Below are 18,462 nucleotides of genomic sequence, written 5' to 3' on the forward strand. Positions count from 1 at the left end.
ATTACCCATGAAAACCTTCTCCAGTATGGGTACCTCCCCAACATCCTCTTCAGTAAACACCGAAGCAAAGAAATCATTTAATCTTTCCGCGATGGACTTATCTTCTCTAAGTGCCCCTTTAATCCCTCGATCATCTAACGGTCCAACTGACTGCCTCACAGGCTTTCTGCTTTGGATATATTTTTAAAAAGTTTTTACTGTGAGTTTTTGCCTCTACGGCCAACTTCTTTTCAAATTCTCTCTTAGCCTGTCTTATCAATGTCTTACATTTAACTTGCCAACGTTTATGCATTATCCTATTTTCTTCTGTTGGATCCTTCTTCCAATTTTTGAATGAAGATCTTTTGGCTAAAATAGCTTCTTTCACCTCCCCTTTTAACCAATCCAGTAATCGTTTTGCCTTCTTTCCACCTTTCTTAATGTGTGGAATGCATCTGGATTATGCTTCTAGGATGGTATTTTTTAACAATGACCACGCCTCTTGCTCACTTTATACTTTTGTAGCTGCACCTTTCAGTTTTTTTCTATTTTTCTCATTTTCTCAAAGTTTCCCAAGAGAGTTGTGGATTTGCTTACTGTCCCCCTTCCAGTCATTTAATCAAATTTGTTCATATTATGATCACTATTGCCAAGCGGCCCCACCACCTTTACCTGTCTCACCAAATCCTGTTCTCCACTGAGAATTAGATCTAAAATTGCTCCCTCTCTCATTGGTTCCTGAACCAATTGCTCCATAAAGCTATCATTTATTCCATCCAGGAACTTTATCTCTCTAGCATGTCCCGATGATACATTTACCCAGTCAATATTGGGGTAATTGAAGTCTAAACACCACTCGGGCTGGAACTGCACTTTCAATCAGAAATCCAAAACACAACAAGTGCAGAATAACTCGTTGGATCCAAAGTTCATTTAATTTGTAACAATTCATATGGCAACTCCACTGTCAAATTTTACGAATGGTTCCAATCACAGGTAGGGGGTCCCCCGACACGGACCCCGTGTTTCGCCCGCTGGCTGCGTCGGGAGGAACAACACCATGTAATCACAAAATCTTAAAGAGTTTCAGCAACAGGTTAACAGGGAGTGCAAATACAATATCACTGGGCCGCAGTGTCGGGGGACCCCTACCTGTGATTGAGGTTTTGGTTAGCTTCCCTATTTTCTCTTAGCATTTCACTGTCAGTCTCACCATCTTGACCAGGTGGACGGTAGTATAGTCCTATCACAGTATTCCCCGACACACAAAGGATTTCTACCCATAAAGATTCAATTGTGCATTTAGTCTCGTGCATGATGTTTATCCTGTTGGACTCTATGCCATCCTGGAGAGGAGGCCTCGGCTTCTATCAGACCTGGGAGTCCCAGGTATTCTCCATCGGTGTTTGTGCTGGGCACTGAGCCTCCTTGGGGCTCCGAGGATGCTCATCAGTCCATTGTTTCTTCAGTGGATTTTCAAGAGGAGTTGGATCGCATGGTTCAGTAGCGGTGCTACGAGCCCTGCGGGGTATTGAGTCGCCATTAGCACTGGATCCCATGCTGGTGCTGGAGCCTGTGCTGTCTCTCTTGGCGCCCCTGCTTGATCGTCTAGAAGTCCTTTTAGGGCATACTTTTGATGCAGCCTGTTCCCGGGGTACCATCGGTGCCCCAGCGGCCACCAATGCCCTCCTCTGGAGCAATTTCCATCATCGGGTCCTCTGAGGAGGAAGAACTGATGCGACCAACGACACCCATGAGTGTGCTAGTTCTGCGACTGTGATTCCCTGATTCAGGCCCTGGGCCATCAGGGATTGAGACCTTCATTGCCCTTGGTGCCCAAACTGAGAGGCTTGGGCAGGTATCCTCCATGTTGGCCCCCAGGGGACTTTAGCGAGGAGGAGCCCCCATATGATCGTGGAGGGATGATAGCTCTGAGTCCTCTTCAGATGACTTGGGTGACCTTCTCTTGGAATTGTCTCCACTGGACAAGAGGCGTAGGTCCCCTCCAGAAGACCTTTCCTTTGCTGGCTTTGCTCGGGTAATGGCAGAGGCCATCCTATTTCAGTTCCTCACTGAGGAGGACCCTGGCACAAAATGCTTGAAGTCCTCCAGTTTGTGGATGCCTCAAAAGAACTAGTGGTGGTCCCAGTCCATGACATTTTCAAGGAGCTGCTACTCAGGATCTGGGAACACCCTGTGACCGTTCCTCCGGTCAATTGGAAGGCATCAGTACTCAGTACGGCAAGCATTGGGATTTGAGAGGCATCACATCCCACATCAATCTGTTATGGTAGATTCTGCCCTCAAGAAAGCCAAGTGCTCTCGCACCCACGCCTCTGCTCCTCCAGGTCAGGAGCATAGGACATTGGGCGCTCTGGATAGAAAGGTCTACCAGGGCGCTATGCTCTTTGTCTGCATTGCCTCCTACCAACTATATATGACCCAGTATAATCGGAACTTGTGGAAGCAAGTCCAGGAATTGTTGGAGCGCTTGCCTCAACAGCAGCAGAACATCTTTTTGGCAGTGGTACGGTCTGGAGGCGGTTAAACAGGAGGGACGCAGTGGCCCAGCTTAAGGACCACCATGAGACCCTTCAGCAGTACTTTCGGCAGGTACTTCTGACTTGCTGTCCTAAGAAAATTCTTGCTAAGGGCACTAGGAAGTGCTTATATCGCCAGTGGAAATATTGCCCTTCTGCCTCGAGGGCACACATATCTTCCTGAGGTTACTCCAGGCAACAGAGGGCCTCCAGGACTCAGCTAGCCTCCCAGCAGAGCCCTGCTCCGGGGTTTTGGCTGGGAGTGGGGGAGCAAGAGCCAGACTACCATACCCTCAGCGTCCTGCCTTCCAGTTGGGGACAGGCTGCGTCTTTCTGCGGAACTCTGGTCCCACGTTACCTCAGAGCAGTGGGTTCTCTCCATCATTCACCAAGCGTACAGGCTAAACTTCAAGGATGTCCCCACGGACTCTCACCCATGTTCATCGTGGGCCTCATCTGCTCATCAGGAAATACTTTCAACAGAGCTCTCTGCCCTTCTAATGGCCGGAGTGATTGAGCCTGTTCCTCTGCATCAGTGGGGATGAGGGTTCTACTCTCGGTATTTCCTGATACCAAAGAGAACAGGGGGGCCTCTGCCCTATTCTCGACCTAGGAGCCTTGAACAAATTTCTTCAAAGATAAAAGTTCAAGATGGTCTGTGTGGGCACCCTGAGCCCACTCTTGCAAAAAGGAGACTGGCTGTTCTCCCTCGGCTTAAGACACCTACTCCCACATCAGGATCTTCCCTGGTCACAGAAAGTATCTTCAATTTGTTATGGGCAGGGAACACTTCCAGTACAGAGTGTTGCCATTCGGCCTTGCATCAGCCCCTCTTGTTTTCACCAAGTGCCTGGCAGTTATGGGGGCACAACCTCCGCCATCAGGAGGTATACATGTTCCCCTACCCTCGTACGTTACGCGCTCTCAATCTGACCATTGCAGTGCTGCAATCTCTGGGGTTTATCTATACTCAAAGTCCCATCTCATCTCAATGCCATGCCTGGCATTCATTAGGGCCAGGACTGGACACAGTTTCAAGCCAGGGTGCTTCTGCCACGATCAAGCACTCACCCTATCATCCCTTGTGAGCTTGATCCCGCCAACGCTGGCAGGTTTCGGCTCGCCTTCTTCTGCATCTTCTGGATCACATGGCATCAACTCTGTTACCCCTCTGGCCCGTCTGTGCATGAGCAGATCGCAGTGGATTTTGTGGTCTCAGTTGGACGCAGGTGACCCAGGACCTCAATACATGTATCTGCATTACGCAGCCTCTCTAGGTCTCCCTGTCCTGGTGGGAGGATCTGTCCAATCTGGAGCAAGGGGTTTCATTTCAAGTTCTCTACCCCAGGTCATACTGACCACCGATGCATCCCCTTGTAAGGGGGATGCATCGGTGGACAGCTCAAGAATCTCAATGCCAGAACAACTTCCTGGAGCTTCGGGCGATCTGCTATGCTCTTTGGGCGTTTCAGGATCGCTTGTCCCACAAAGCATTCCAGATCCAGACAGTCAAACGGGGGCACTGGTTTGTTCCTTCTCTGTTAAGAGGTGGTGCAGATATGGATCTGGGCTCTGTCACAAGGCATGCTCCTACGAGCAGTGTACCTAGGAGGGACAGAGAATGTAGTTGTGGACTGCCTGAGTCGAGCGTTCCGACCGCACGAGTGGGCACTGGATCAAACAGTAGAAGACTGGATTTTCTACCTGTGGGGAACTCCAGACGTGGACCTCTTTGCCTCCCCTTGCAACAGCAAGGTGAGCCACTTCTGCTCCCTGTTCAGGGCAGATGGACTACCAACCTCGGACATCTTTACCCACCATTGGGGGAAGGGTCTTCTGTATGCTTCCGCTGGTAATGAAGACTTTCTTGAAGCTCCAGCAGGACCAAGGGGACCATGATCCTGGTTGCTTCCTGTTGGCCAAGACAGGTCTGGTTCACGCTTCTGCGGGACCTATTGATCAGAAATCTGATCAGTCTGGGGACCTCCCCCGATCTGATTATACAAGATCAGAGCAGGCTGTGCCATTCAAACCTCAGGTCATTAGCTTTGATGGCCTGGATGTTGAGAGGCTAGTCCTGTGGTCCCTTGACCTCTCTGATGATGTGTCTCAGGTGCTGTTTTTTTTTCTAGGAAGCCTTCCACCAGGAAATCTTACCGACTGAAGTGGAAGAGGTTCTCCATCTGGTGCGAGGCTCATAGCTTGGATCCATTCGCCTGTCTCACTCCGAAGCTCCTGGACTATTTGTGGCACCTCTCGGAGGCTGGGTTGAAAACCAATTCAGTTAAGAGACTGAAGATGTCACCTACATGTGAGGACTAACATCCTGCTGTTCTAGGAGAACACCTGTTACAGGTAAGCAACTCTGCTTTAGTGTCTCTTGCCATATATGTGTGTCCATTTACATTAGAAATGCTGGAGATGGAACAGGTGCTCTTAAATTAGGCCAAAATTCTAAACGGTTACGTTTTTTGGAGTTTTTGGTTTCTGTGTTGTGCTTTTTCCACAAATTGGTCTGTTTTCAATTAAGAGAAATGCATGGCAGTCTTTTACTGTTATGGAATATTGTCTTACAAGCTTTTCAGTTTGAGCAAATAGAGGCTGTTTAATTGTCCATGCACCACTGTTTGCTATACCAAAATAAGTCAAAATTTCTAACATAAAAACTCCAAATATTAAGTTACCTAGGTTTCCCTATTATGCAAAACAATATAAATTAAAATAGGAAACTGCTGGCTTCCTGTAGCCTTCTAGCAGCCCTATGTGTAGTGATGTCATGATACAGGATAGAACCAAATGCTCATAAAGCTGTCCAGTAATAATGTTTCTGTCAATTCACATAATACCAGACAGCCTGTGTTCCATGTGCGAATAAGCCTTCAGGATCACCAAACAGGGTGAGAAAACTCAGGTTAGTTATGAAGAGTTTTAGCTTTGCTCCTGCTCACCATATTCAGTCAGTCTCTCTGTTTTTCAAATGTCTTGTATAAATGCCTTTGAGAATTTGTTCATAGATGAAGACCAAGCTCTTCATGTATTACCAGGATAGTTTTGCTTGGGTTTTGGCACCATTAGTATGCTCTGAATTTAAAGCTGCAGGAACTTAATAGGACACATTTACCTCTTAATTCACAGTGCTGGGTATAATTACACCAGCACCAAACTTTTATAGAATATAAGCTCTTATGCAAGGAGGATATAAAGAAGAGCTTGCTTAGAAGTAACTCAACAAGGGATTGAATTAGCACAGAGGACAAAGAAGTATTTTGAATGCGCTAGTCTAATATGTCAAATAGTTTTGCTGAAATTTTAAAATGCTCAAATAGGCAAACAATTTACATTTAAAATATTAAGGGCCAAGCTTTTAATTTCTTAGGTGTTTTATTTATTAAGGTCTTTTTTTTAAATTTAATCTGCTAGAAAGCTGTATCTTTATATACTTTGTATTTCAGAAACATACAACACTATGCACAACATTTTAATAAAGGTTTTAACTTTTTAATACTATGTTTTTCAAATTCTTCATGTAGGTCCCTTTAAGTCCCAATTGCTGCCATGTTATGTATTTCATTTCCTTGCTCACTGGATCTGATTGGTCTGTTTGTGACTGTCGTCACGGGTATTGCAAAGTGTAGAAATCTATAAAATCCCAGCACCCTCTGAAAATATCCTATTGTTGAGCTGGCAGCCTCATCTAACATTCAGCAGTGTGCTTGCCCTGCCTTCGGGCTTCTGGAGCTTGAGGCCTCTGGTAGGGGGGCCAGAGGTCATTGGATGCCGGGCTGGTAAGATGTGAAGCTGTCTCCTTGCTGGCTCGGCATTAAGAAATTTTGGGGTGTGATTTTGAAGGGGGGGGGGCGGGTAATCAGACATGGGGGAAATTCTTTATTTTGCAAATGCAGGAGAGATTTTGAAGGGAGTGGGGGAGGTGCAGATTGGGAGAGGGTAAGAGCTGCAGTTTTCCCCCAAGATTTTTTGATATACTTGGGGGAGAAGGCCAAGGATATATTCTTCTCTGAATCCTCCCCACCAAAATAGTGATGCTAGCAATTTACTACTAGCCCCTGAAAAAAGCTACATTTTAAGCACTAAAAAACACATTTATTTTGCTCCGAGCCCCTTATTTACAGCATGATATTGACTGAGGTCATTAGCATGCTGTGTACCTGTTAACGTTTAATGCAGTGTTCTTTCTCTGTGGACAAGCAGGAACAAAGTCAGCTACACGATTGGGTGACTTTATCGGATGGTGCAGTGTCAGAGCATCTTCTCTCCCAAACTAAGCAAAGTGCTTTCACTGAACATGCACAGGAATCGCCACATGAGCATCTGTCTTTTTTAGTCCACATTGCGAACAGTCAAGCAATTTTTCTCTGTCGCCATGATTTTCACGGTTTTTTTTTTTTTAGTGCATTTAATTTCTTCAGTTTACTTTCTTTTGTTTATTTTTTAGATTATAAGTTTAAAAAAATAAAAAAAACCCTTTTAAATAGGGTTTACAATCTGAGCCTTCAAAGGAGAAGAGTTCTACTTGGGATCTACTGCTTGTCATCTCAGAGTTGGAGGATTAATCAGACTCATATTCCACATTTTCTCTCTGCTCTTTCCAACCATCACCAGAGCTGGGTAGAAGCAATAGAGGATTTGACATACCTAGCTTTTGTTCATAGGATAGCTGAAGCTATTCTGTTTAAACTAGAGGAAGACTCTATACTCCATGAGAGGAATTCCAAGAAATCTTGAAATTCATACAACTTCCAAAGCAAATCAAGGCTGCTCCAATACATAAAGGCATTACATGATCTGCAGTTGAGATTTGGAAAACAGCAGAAGTTGAAAAAAATGTGGATGTTAAATACAGACACAAATAGGGTTTCCAGATAAATAATACAATTTATAGACGCTAATCTCTAATATTATGTAAAGAAATTATATATGTAGGACCACTACCGACTGGATCTGCTAATCAGTCAGACCCAACATAGGAGAAGTCACATTGCTTTATTTAATAAGTAATTTTAGTCCTGAGTCATGTTTCAAAAAATATTGCCATGGGAAATGACGAAGCCACACCAGGCTTTCGTTTAATCCAAAACTCGCAACAAAATAGTAACAGTACTTAGCTTCAAAAATGCAGTCCCGACGTGATCACGTTTCGGACCATTTAGGTCCTGCTTCAGGGGTTAAAACTTCTAAATCCTCAATAATGGAGTCACGATGTTGTTCCCAAAACGGCAAGCAAAACGGCGTTTCCTGTTTAGTCATTCAATGGCGGTCCGCATTAGGACCTGCTAATGCAAATGGCGGAAATGCAGGGTATTTAACCATATCCACCGGATATGACGTCCGACATCTGTCAATCAAAAAATTTCGGAAGGGTAGACAAATCCTCTAACAGGTAGTATATCAACAAGAGGGAACTCTCCAAGTTTAGCGCTTAATTAAATGCCAATCACAGTCTCCAAAAGGTTGATTTCGCGCTGAATACAGACTCTTTATAACAGAAAATTTATCAGCACGGAAGCTCATGTAAAAACATGTAGAAACAACACCAAAGCATACAAAATTACTTGCAGACCTTAAACGTGGAAAATCATGCTCTTATCCTTAAAAGATGTCTCAATAAGGGGGGAAAAAACTGATCACACAAACAAGCGAACAGCAATTTTCAAGGTTTAAATAAAGTATAGTTACCACATGACTTTTGTGGTAGAATATGCCAGGAAAAGAGAAAGAAATCAAGAATATTTACTAGCATATCATCTGTGAAAGAATCCATTATTGAATAACTTTGGAATAAGAGTTTACCAGTGGGTCTGTTTGCAATCAAGGATTGCATCTCATCAGCTACAGATAGTTCAATGCATATATAAAACCCTACAGAAGATAAGTGCCAGTACAGTCAGACTAACAGATCCAAGAGAAAATTGATCCTCTACTAACAGATGGAAAAATGCATGAAACATTTAATCAGATCCCATCAAGGATGTGGAGCTCATCTCTTTGCAATTTGTATATGGGGAACGTGAACACTATCAAAGTACAGGAAGCACATCAGCTTATTAGAACTTGGAGCCATGTTCAAAGTGTTTCAAGACTTTGAGCCTTGGATATCTCAATCTAGTCTTAGTCAAATTCAGACAGACAATCGGCAATATTTTGTATAAGCAAGGAGGAATAGATTCTGTTCAACTATGCATGGAAGTATTCAAGATTTGGAAATGGGCACAAATGAGCCCATTTACTTTTCAGGAAAGAACAATGTGATAGATGCCTTAAGTTGTCATTGGGAAGTTCCAAGGATATATTTCTTTGCATTTCCTCAAAATCACAAACTTCTTCTTTATTCCCCAAAACAGGACTCTATGGTGTCTGTTTTCAATTTCTTAGGACAAGTTTAGGACAACCTACCTCAACCCAAAAGAGAGCAATCTCTCTAGGAAGCCCAAAACTCTGGAACTCCCTCCCAACAGAACTCAGAACTCAAGAAAACCTAAAAACTTTCAAAAAAGATCTAAAAACATGGATGTTCACCAAAGTATATCAACTCATCCAATGAACAAAACAACATCAACCCCCTCCGGTCTAACCTGAAGAAAAATGAAACTCAACGCAAGTATGTATTATAACAAAGAATTGAAACATGAAAAAACTGAACATCAACTAACTTGTATATGATATCCCTATGTTAACAATCTTTTAAACCTTTTTGAAAACCTTGTTATCCTCCTTAACCTTGTAAACCTTCGTATTTCTGTAAACTGTTATGATGGCGAAACCGAATGATGGTATATAAAGATCGATAAATAAAATAAATAAATAAATATAATATATGCATTATCTTTGATCCTTTTGACCATAAGAACAATACTGAAGCTGAGAGAGGATACAGGAGACATAACATTGTGGCCCCTTATTGGCCTTGACATATTTAGTTTCCTTGGTTGCAAAGGCAGTTGATGGATCTACCAATATACTTGAGGATTTTATCCAGACCTACTAACTCAATTTGAGGGAATACTACTTCATCCTAATCTCCAATTACTAGCCCTCACAGCATGGAAATTGAAAGTGAATTGATAACTTGTCATTACTGTTAGAAATAAAGAAAGTGCTTGGTGCTCCTGGTAACTAGAAAGCCAGCTACCAGGTGTTCATATAATTTCAGCTGGAAAATATTTTCCAATTGGTGTACTGAACATAATGATCAATTCACCTGTCACCCTGCTTTCTCCTGTAATATCTATAGAGACCTTCATTTTCATTTTTTTTTAAATTTTCCTGGGAATTTACCAGGGTTTATTATGACAAGAAGAAAAACAGGAGAAAATCAGTGGAAAAATGTGGCTTATTTTTATGGGTAAATATGGGGGTTTATTTTAGTGGACAGAAGCCAGGACGATAAAACAATATTGAGAAGATTCTTCTTTCAACCATTCAGCATCATCCCTATCTCTAGCCCCATCCTTTGCCTAGCATGTCTCTAGCTCTCTCCTCAACCACAAAAATCTTTTTCCCCCTAATTGCAACAGCATTCATCCATACTATTGGTGGCTTCAGGCTTCATTCTTCTTCAGCATGTTTACTAAGGCTCCTGGACTCTGCAGCACTGCACTTGTGTTTTTGTGCAGGGTGAGGGAGCCTCCCAGAAAATGCTTCTGGTGGGTATGGCCCGCTTCGAATGTTGCTCTGGCAGCACCAAGCAGCAGGCACCTTGGCTGCTTAGCAGAACTTGAAACACCATATCTGCGGCACTGGTGGAGGAACGCTGTTACTGGGGGGGGGGGGGGGTGGCAGGACTTGAAACGCTGCAGGTGCTTTGTTCCTTACAGGCTTCCAGCAATTGTTGGAGGCCTTGAGACTCTGCACCTCTGGAGCTACTCTTTAATTATCCTAAAATTAGGGTGAAAATCTGTTTAAACCAACTGTCACTTTTGGAAATATCTGGGAATTTATGGGTGAAAATCAGTTTCAACTGAAAATGAAGGACCTTAAATATCTTCTACACTTAACAGATTTGGGTCTAAAAACAAATTTGGTAAGATTACATTGAGTACAATTGCAGCATACCTGCATTCAGAAGGTCTTCCCATTTCTAGTATCCTGTTTTATAAAAGATTTATATTACTTAGTCTCCAATCAAACTTTGCTTCAGTGGATTCTAAATGTGGTCCTATCGCAGTTAATGAAATCAATGTTTTAGCTGTTAGCAACTGTGGATTTTAGATTCTTAACATAGAAAACATTATTCCTGATATTCACCTTAGTTCAAAATCAGTGAGCTTCAAGCCTTGTTGCATTATGCACTCTATACTGAAATGTGTAAAAATAGTTGTTTTGAGAATGCATCCAAACTTTTTACATAAAGTAGTGTAACAATTTCACATAACTCAGACTATTCTTCCAAATTTTTTCCTAGAAGCTTCACTTATCTCCAGAGCACCAGGTACTTCATACGCTGGATTGCAGAAGGGCTCTACTGTTCTGTTCTATTTAAACAGAACTAAACCCTTCAGAAAATCTTTATAATTATTTCTCATGTATTGAGGAGCCAAGTAAAGTCTTCCTGTTTCTAAACTGACCCCCATCAAGATGGCAATAGCAATGTATATCTTATTGTTTTTCAACAGCAGGAATAAATCTTTCACAAAATATAAAGTGCATCAAATTTGATCAATTGCAGTATTGATGGCTTACCTTCAATCAGTATCGCTGCAAGATATCATTACATGATCATCAATATATACTCCAACAAAACATTACTATCTGGAACAGGAGTCTTGTAATGACAGTGCATTTGGCCAGGTAGTTCCTAAAAACCTATTCAAATTCTAGCTTCTTCCTAATTTCAAGGGTTGCCATTTGTAAAAGAGGAAGGTTAAGAGTTAGGTTTGCAGTCCTTACCTAGGGCATCCTCACTTGTTTGGCTGACTTTGTTCCTGCTGCTCACGAAAAAAGCAAAGATGCTCATCTGTATATGGTATTCTCTGTGTATAGCAGAACAAACAGCTACATAGTCAATTCTCGTATAGCTGAAGTCAGCTTAATAAGAGACTGTGAGAGGTTTCTGTGATGACAGTAGCTCGGGAGCTCCTGTGCATGCTCAATGAAAGCTTTTTGCCGAGCTTGGAAGAGAGAATGCTCCTACATGATGCTCTTGGATGACATCAACCACTTGTCTAGCTGTTCTTTGTCCATGGAGAACATCATATACAGGTAAGCATCTTCACTTTCCTTAAGTCGGGGGGACCTTTCTACATGGCGTACATTCCTTTTAATGCATATTTGTACATTAGCACTTATATTACCAGGTTTGTTCTGACAATTTAGTAATGAGAGATTCTAAAACTGAACTGCCACACTGGAACCAGAACAACAAAATATGAAAAAATTCTATATTTTAAAGATCTTTATTATATATATGGCTGACTGCAACACAGAAGTAATGCAAGACAAAAATATCTGTGGTTGGGTTTTGCCCATCATTGTGCTATTACGGCTTACTGAGTATGTACACTTTTATACATGTATGATTTAAAGGTTGTATTTTCTTTTGTGTATATCAGGATGGCAGAATACCATTTAAAAGATTATACAGCTGCTCACCAGACTTTCAGTGAGGGGCAAAAATTTGACAGTAAGTATCAAAAGTTTGAAATGAAAAAATATTGGATGGTTTTAAATGCTTTATTGTAGCTTGAATAGAAGACACAACTTACCTGAAAGGTAAACATTGATACAATTAGTTTAGGCTGTATACCAATTTAATTACTACAGTATACTGTTGAAAGTCCTCTTCTGTAATGATCTGATACTATGAAATATGAATAAGTAACTTCTAGAAGTGTGTGTTACCGTGTGTCTTAGGCAACAGAAACAGAACCTTTTAACACAATATATTCCTCACTTTTTGTGTTAGTACCATTTAGATTGTCCCCTAATTTGCTTTTTTAAACATGACACATGATAATGCATAGGAAAGGAGTGTATGTCTACAATAATCTGTATTTTTAAAAAATTGACCTTTCCCAATATCTTTACTGTCTTAGATGCTGATAGCACTTTCAGTATATGGATTAAAAAATGTGATGAAAATCTAAACAGTAAGTTTGTGCTTTGATATTAATATTGCCTTTGGCTTTAGTTTTGTGACATATAAAATGATGATGAAAATGTTAGTCTACTCCTGTTTTCTCAAAGTAATAAAAGGCATGCTTTTACATATCATTCTATGCCAGTGGCAATGTTCCAAATTTCTCTGAACCTGTTTTTAATTTAGTTCTTCGGAGTGAGAGATAGTCAAATTTATTCTGTATACAGTAATGTAAATATCCATGCACTTTTACAGATACTCATGTTTATCCCAGGACAAGCAGGATGCTAGTCCTCACATATGGGTGACGTCACTGATGGAGCCCTGAAGCGGGAAGCTTTCTGTCAAAGTTTCTAGAAACTTTTGACTGGCCCTGTGAGGCCACTGAGCATGTCCAGCATGCTATGATATTCTCTGCCACAGGTGTCTCTCTTCAGTCTTCGTCTTTCCGCGCTGCAGTTAGCATCGCGGGTATAGGAGCCGTTGAGAAAATTCTGACTGAAAAGTCAATTAACCATATTCTCTCTCACATTTTTCTCAAAAAGGTTACTTTTACACCGGCTGGTGAGTACCTAAGTCTCAAAATTTAATTTTCTCTCAAACATTTTTTTTTTTTTGTATATAAAATTTTATTGATCACAGTAAATATATAGCAAACCGAAAGAATACAATAAGACCAATACAGTTTTCATCAAACATTCCCCAAGCCCCTCTGTCCCCTTCCCTACCCACCCCCCGTCCCCTCTCCATAACATTCCAATAAAATCCAAGTGGATCCCATATGCAAAATCAACAAAATATAATAAAACATGAGCTAAGACTTGAACGGTCAGAGATATCCAGTCCACTAATAGGTAGATGTGAAGTATAATCGAGGTATAATCCCCAGGGGGAAGCCAGATCATATGGCAGAATCCACTCCATGTGCACCTTAGGTAGTTTGGTTGTGAAGCCACTTGAGAAAGGGGGTCCCATATCCGTTGAAATTTGGCAACCCTATCCCTGCGCAACGCAGTGAGGTATTCCATACGATGACATATATGCAGTCTATGAATCACCACCGACAGAGAAGGTAAGTCCGGTTTTTCCAGGCCTTGGCTATCTCACAGCGTGCTGCAATAAACACATGAGTAATAAAGACTTGCCGGAATTTGTCCGTATCCTCACAAGGCAAGTTCAACAGTACCTGTGAAGGGCCGGGAAGGAGATCCGTGAGCAGCACAGCCCGCAACCAGGTAAATACTGTATCCCAAAATACAGTCACGACGGGACAGTACCACCAAATATGGATGAAAGAACCCACCTGGCCACATTGTCTCCAGCATTGGTCAGACCTTTGAGAGAACATAACATGTAGCCGGGCAGGGGTCAAATGCCAACGATACAGGAGTTTATAACAATGTTCTTGAATAGCTGCAGAAATGGAACTTTTAGCTGTGTTGTGAAAAACAACGTCCCAGTCCTCCTCAGATAAAGTATCTCCCAACTCTTTCTCCCACGCTTTAATATGAGGAAAAGCGAAGGGGGACTGTGCATTTAGTAAACCATACAATTTAGAAATAACACCTCTAAGTTTATCAGCATTATCACAGAAAGTCTCAAACATTGATTTGATGGCACGTACTAGATGCTTATCCCTAAGCATTTGGAGAAAGTGCCTTACCTGCGCAACACACAAAAAATCTCCCAGGCCCCCAAAAATTCGAGACATAAAATCCTGTGTAGGCAAGACATCTCCATCCCTCCAGAAATGACTTATGGTTACCACCCCCTGCTGTTGCCAATTAAGAAAGACTGGGGAGCTAAATCCCATCTGAAAATCATTGGTATGGAACAAATGAGACAACTGATAATAGGTGTGGTTGCCAACAAGCGAAGTGCGCCATTGAGACCACACGGTGAGGGTGGTTCGTAACGCCCCAGGCAAGTATTCAATGGGCCTGAATGTATGTTTAGGCTGCCAAAACAAGGCTTGAAGAGGCATGCCCACAATCATGGCCTGTTCGATCCGGACCCACTGCTTAATATCACGTTGTTGATACATGGCAACGACCTGTCGCAGATGAGCCGCCCCATGATACCATGCCAAGTTGGGGACTCCCCTCCCCCCACTTTTACGATGCAGATAAAGGACAGCCCGCGACACCCTGGGCGGTCGCTTCCTCCAAATATAGGCAAAAAGCTTCCTTTGCCAGGTGTCAAGAACCTTCTTAGGCACTAGGATGGGAAGAGTAGAGAACAGATATAATAGACGGGGAAGCACATTCATTTTCAAGATGGCAATACGACCCATCCAAGAAAAGGCCTCCCTACTCCATCGGTGGAGATCACCTTCAATCTTCTGCCAGAGTTTGGTATAGTTATGACTATATAAATCAGCGGTACGTGCTCCAATATGGACCCCCAAATATTTAATAAATGTGTGGCCACCGGAAAGGAAACGCCGCCTTTATGCGTTCAATCTCCGAGGGGCTCATAGTGAGATTCAATAACTCCGATTTATCATGGTTGACCCGGACCCCGCTATCCTCTGGAAAGGCTTCAAGTTCACCCTTCACCGCTGTGAGAGAATCAAAGGGGTCTGTCAATGTAAAGAGAACATCGTCCGCAAAAAGCGACATTTTGCAATGAATACCCGGGAGCTCAATCCCCACCACCTGAGAGGAACTACGGATCTTCGAGGCAAGGGGCTCCAAGAAGAGAGCGAATAGCATAGGGGACAGGGGGCAGCCCTGTCGGGTACCCCTCTGGATAGGAAAACAAGGGCCATAACCACCATTCGCCTTAACCCTAGCCTGTGGGGAGTCATAAAGGGCCCGCACCCAACCCTGAAAATAAGGACCAAAGCCCATTTTTTGCAGAACTTTAAATAAGAAGGGCCAGTGGACCAGGTCAAAAGCTTTTTCAGCATCGATGGCCAGGAGAACTGCCGGTATTCTTTTAACCTGAACCCAATCAATCAGATCAATTACTTTACGGATATTATCACTGGCCATGCGATCTGGTACAAAGCCTACCTGGTCATTATGAATTAAGTTAGGGAGAATAGACTTCAACCGTTCCGCCATCACCCGGGCCAGAATCTTAAGGTCAAGGTTTATTAGAGAGATCGGGCGATAGGAGCCACAAGCCTCCGGGTCCCTCCCCGGCTTAGCCAGTACCGTGATACCCGCTACATTTGAGTGTGGAGCTAGCCGCGAGTCCCCCCTCAAAGAGTTGAACATGTCTGTGAGGGGTGGAATCAAGATGTGCGACAACTTTCTATAATAACCCCCCGAGAGACCGTCAAGGCCAGGGGCCTTACCCGCCTTCAGCAGCTTAATAGCATATTGAACCTCGCCGGCAGTAATGGGCCCCTCAAGTCTCGCTTGTTGGTCAAGGGACAGAGTCGCCAAATCAACTGGGGTTAAATAATTATCTATATCTAGGTCTGTAATAGCAGGATCCTCAGCATATAGAGTAGCATAAAACTCAGTAAAGCAGTGGCGAATATCGTCAGAGGTCGTGACAACCTCACCCCGAGGATTCTTAATTTTAGCAATATTATTTTGGGCTAATACCACCCTAAGACGTCTTGCCAAGAGTCGACCGGCTTTATCCCCTTCCTCATAAAACTGCTGTTTGGTGATATTTAAGGCAAATTAGTCGCATCCAGATCTAACGTTTTAAAGCTCAGATCTAGCTTTCTCCAATTGGCTAAAAATTTTTGCACTCTGTTGTACCTGGTGTTGCCGAGAGAGCTGGGCAATAGAGGCATGTAGAAGGGCTCTTCGTTCCCCCTTTACCTTTTTGCAATAGGTCGCCTGCGAGATTAGCAAGCCTCGAGCGACCGCTTTAGAACATTCCCATAGCATAGGGGGCTTACACTCTGGGGTAGCATTAGTCTGAAAATAGGAAAGTAGGTCTTGCCCTAATTTGAGCAGAAAGCTCTTATCCGCCAATAACGTTTCATTTAACCTCCAGAATCTTTGTCCGGAATGGGCCTTAGTTAGGGTAAGGGTCAAAGTGACTGGACCATGGTCCGTCCAGGTAATAGGGTCAATGTCCCCCCTCACTACTCTATTTTGTACCAGAGAGTCCACAAGAAAAAAGTCAATCCGAGAATAGGAGTGATGAGCATGCGAATAGAACGTATAAGCTCTGGAGGTAGGGAACCGCTGACGCCAGATATCGTTAAGATCCCACCTCGCCATTAAGGATTTCAAGGAGGACCTCGCACCCCGAGCGGTAGGCAAGGATTGCCCAGAGTTATCCAAGGCGGGGTTGAGGGAAACATTAAAGTCCCCTCCAATTATCACTGGGCCTTCCGCATGCAAAAGCAATAAATTATCAAGGGTGCGAAAGAAGGCGCCCTGTCCCGTATTTGGAGCATAAACAGTGATCATTGTCATAACTTCATCTCCAATACGAAGTTTCAGTAGCACGTACCGACCAAGGGGATCAGATACAAAAACCAGAACCTCATGTGTGAGATCCCGGGCCAGTAAGATTCCCACTCCTGCAAACTTAGTGTTTTTGGTACTGGCTGCCAGATATTTATGTGGGTATTGCCTATACCGCAATAAGTGTTCATAACGCTTACGGACATGGGTCTCCTGTAAAAACCCAACCGTAGCATTATGGGTCATCAACTCCCTCTCTAGAAGAGCACGTTTATGGTGGTGATTAAGACCCTTAACATTGATAGAAACAAACCTCAACATCCCCGCCATGACCTATATATTAAAGTAGCCCCTGACGGGCTATATATGCCCATAACCATAGTCCATGATCCGTTCAGAAAAACAGGATATGACATCCAAATACATGGAGAAAAAATATTCCCCCATACCCCCCCCCGATCCCCCCCCCCCCCCCCCACCATCCATCACACAAGATGGTGTATACCATGAACCGGAGGGTCACCAGCCCGAGCGCTAACAGCCGCCATCAGCACCCCCCCCCCCCAGACTACACAACATTCAAGAAAAAGCTGAAACTGCTAACATTACATTACTACACACATGCTCTCACAGATAACGTGGAGTTACTAATCATACATAAATACATGCAACTTGGTACAACCAGAAAAGATAACCATAAAGGTGATCTAACAAGTAGATTGAACAATGATAAGGCACCAACAGCTCAGCCTTGATCTGATAAGGCTGCTCTTGAGTCCTCTGATTGCCTACGAAGGCGTTTGCCCCCTTTACCAACTCTGTGCCAGCGGGGTTGATCAACCAACTTGCGGGAGCTCGCCGTGGTCCGTGGAGTAGCAATGGGAAGGTGAAACCCAAGCTTTTTCCAAGGCTTCCACTGCGGCATGCAGAGTTTAAGCCTGTAGGTGGTCCCTTTCACAGCAAATTGGGAGGCCAAACGGAAAAGTCCATTTATACCGAATATTTTCCTGTCGCAGAAAAGTAGTGACGTCTCGCATCTCAAACCGCCGTCTCAATGTGGTGGCGGCTAAATCTTGGAAAATGGAGATAGGATGACCCTCCCACAGCCAATTATTCTGTTTCCGAGCCGCCTCCATAATCGCAGTCTTCTGGGCAAAGCTATGAAAGCACAATACCAGATCCCTGGGTTTGGCATCAGACCTGGGTCCCAGGGCTCTGTGGGCCCTTTCCAATTTAATAACCGGCTTGGTCTGAAGCGTCGGTACTAGGAATATTACCCTCAGAGAGAAGGAAGCTGCATATACACCCCGCGATCTCATTAGCATTATTATAAGCTGGCAATTCAGGGGACCCCTCGTATCCGCAGATTACAGCGTCTGGAGCGATTTTCAAGGTCCTCTATTTTATCCTGAATAGAAGACAGCTCACCACTCAGGGCCCCCTGCTGCTCGTTTAGAGTGTTGATAGC

The 18,462-nt window shown here is 43.4% G+C and overlaps 1 protein-coding gene across 7 annotated transcripts in view; it reads left to right on the forward strand.

Moving 5' to 3' along the window:
- Window positions 1-18,462, forward strand: part of SUGT1 (SGT1 homolog, MIS12 kinetochore complex assembly cochaperone) — a 328,950-nt gene that overhangs the window by 103,541 nt on the left and 206,947 nt on the right. For all 7 annotated transcript variants that reach the window (XM_029602974.1, XM_029602977.1, XM_029602976.1 and 4 more), the window contains 2 exons: window positions 12,086-12,156; window positions 12,569-12,622. In XM_029602974.1, coding sequence (XP_029458834.1) covers window positions 12,086-12,156; window positions 12,569-12,622 — 125 coding nt within the window. The remainder of the gene's footprint in view (window positions 1-12,085; window positions 12,157-12,568; window positions 12,623-18,462) is intronic.

Source organism: Rhinatrema bivittatum, chromosome 5 (assembly GCF_901001135.1).
Source record: "Rhinatrema bivittatum chromosome 5, aRhiBiv1.1, whole genome shotgun sequence".
In the NCBI taxonomy this organism is placed as follows: domain Eukaryota; kingdom Metazoa; phylum Chordata; class Amphibia; order Gymnophiona; family Rhinatrematidae; genus Rhinatrema; species Rhinatrema bivittatum.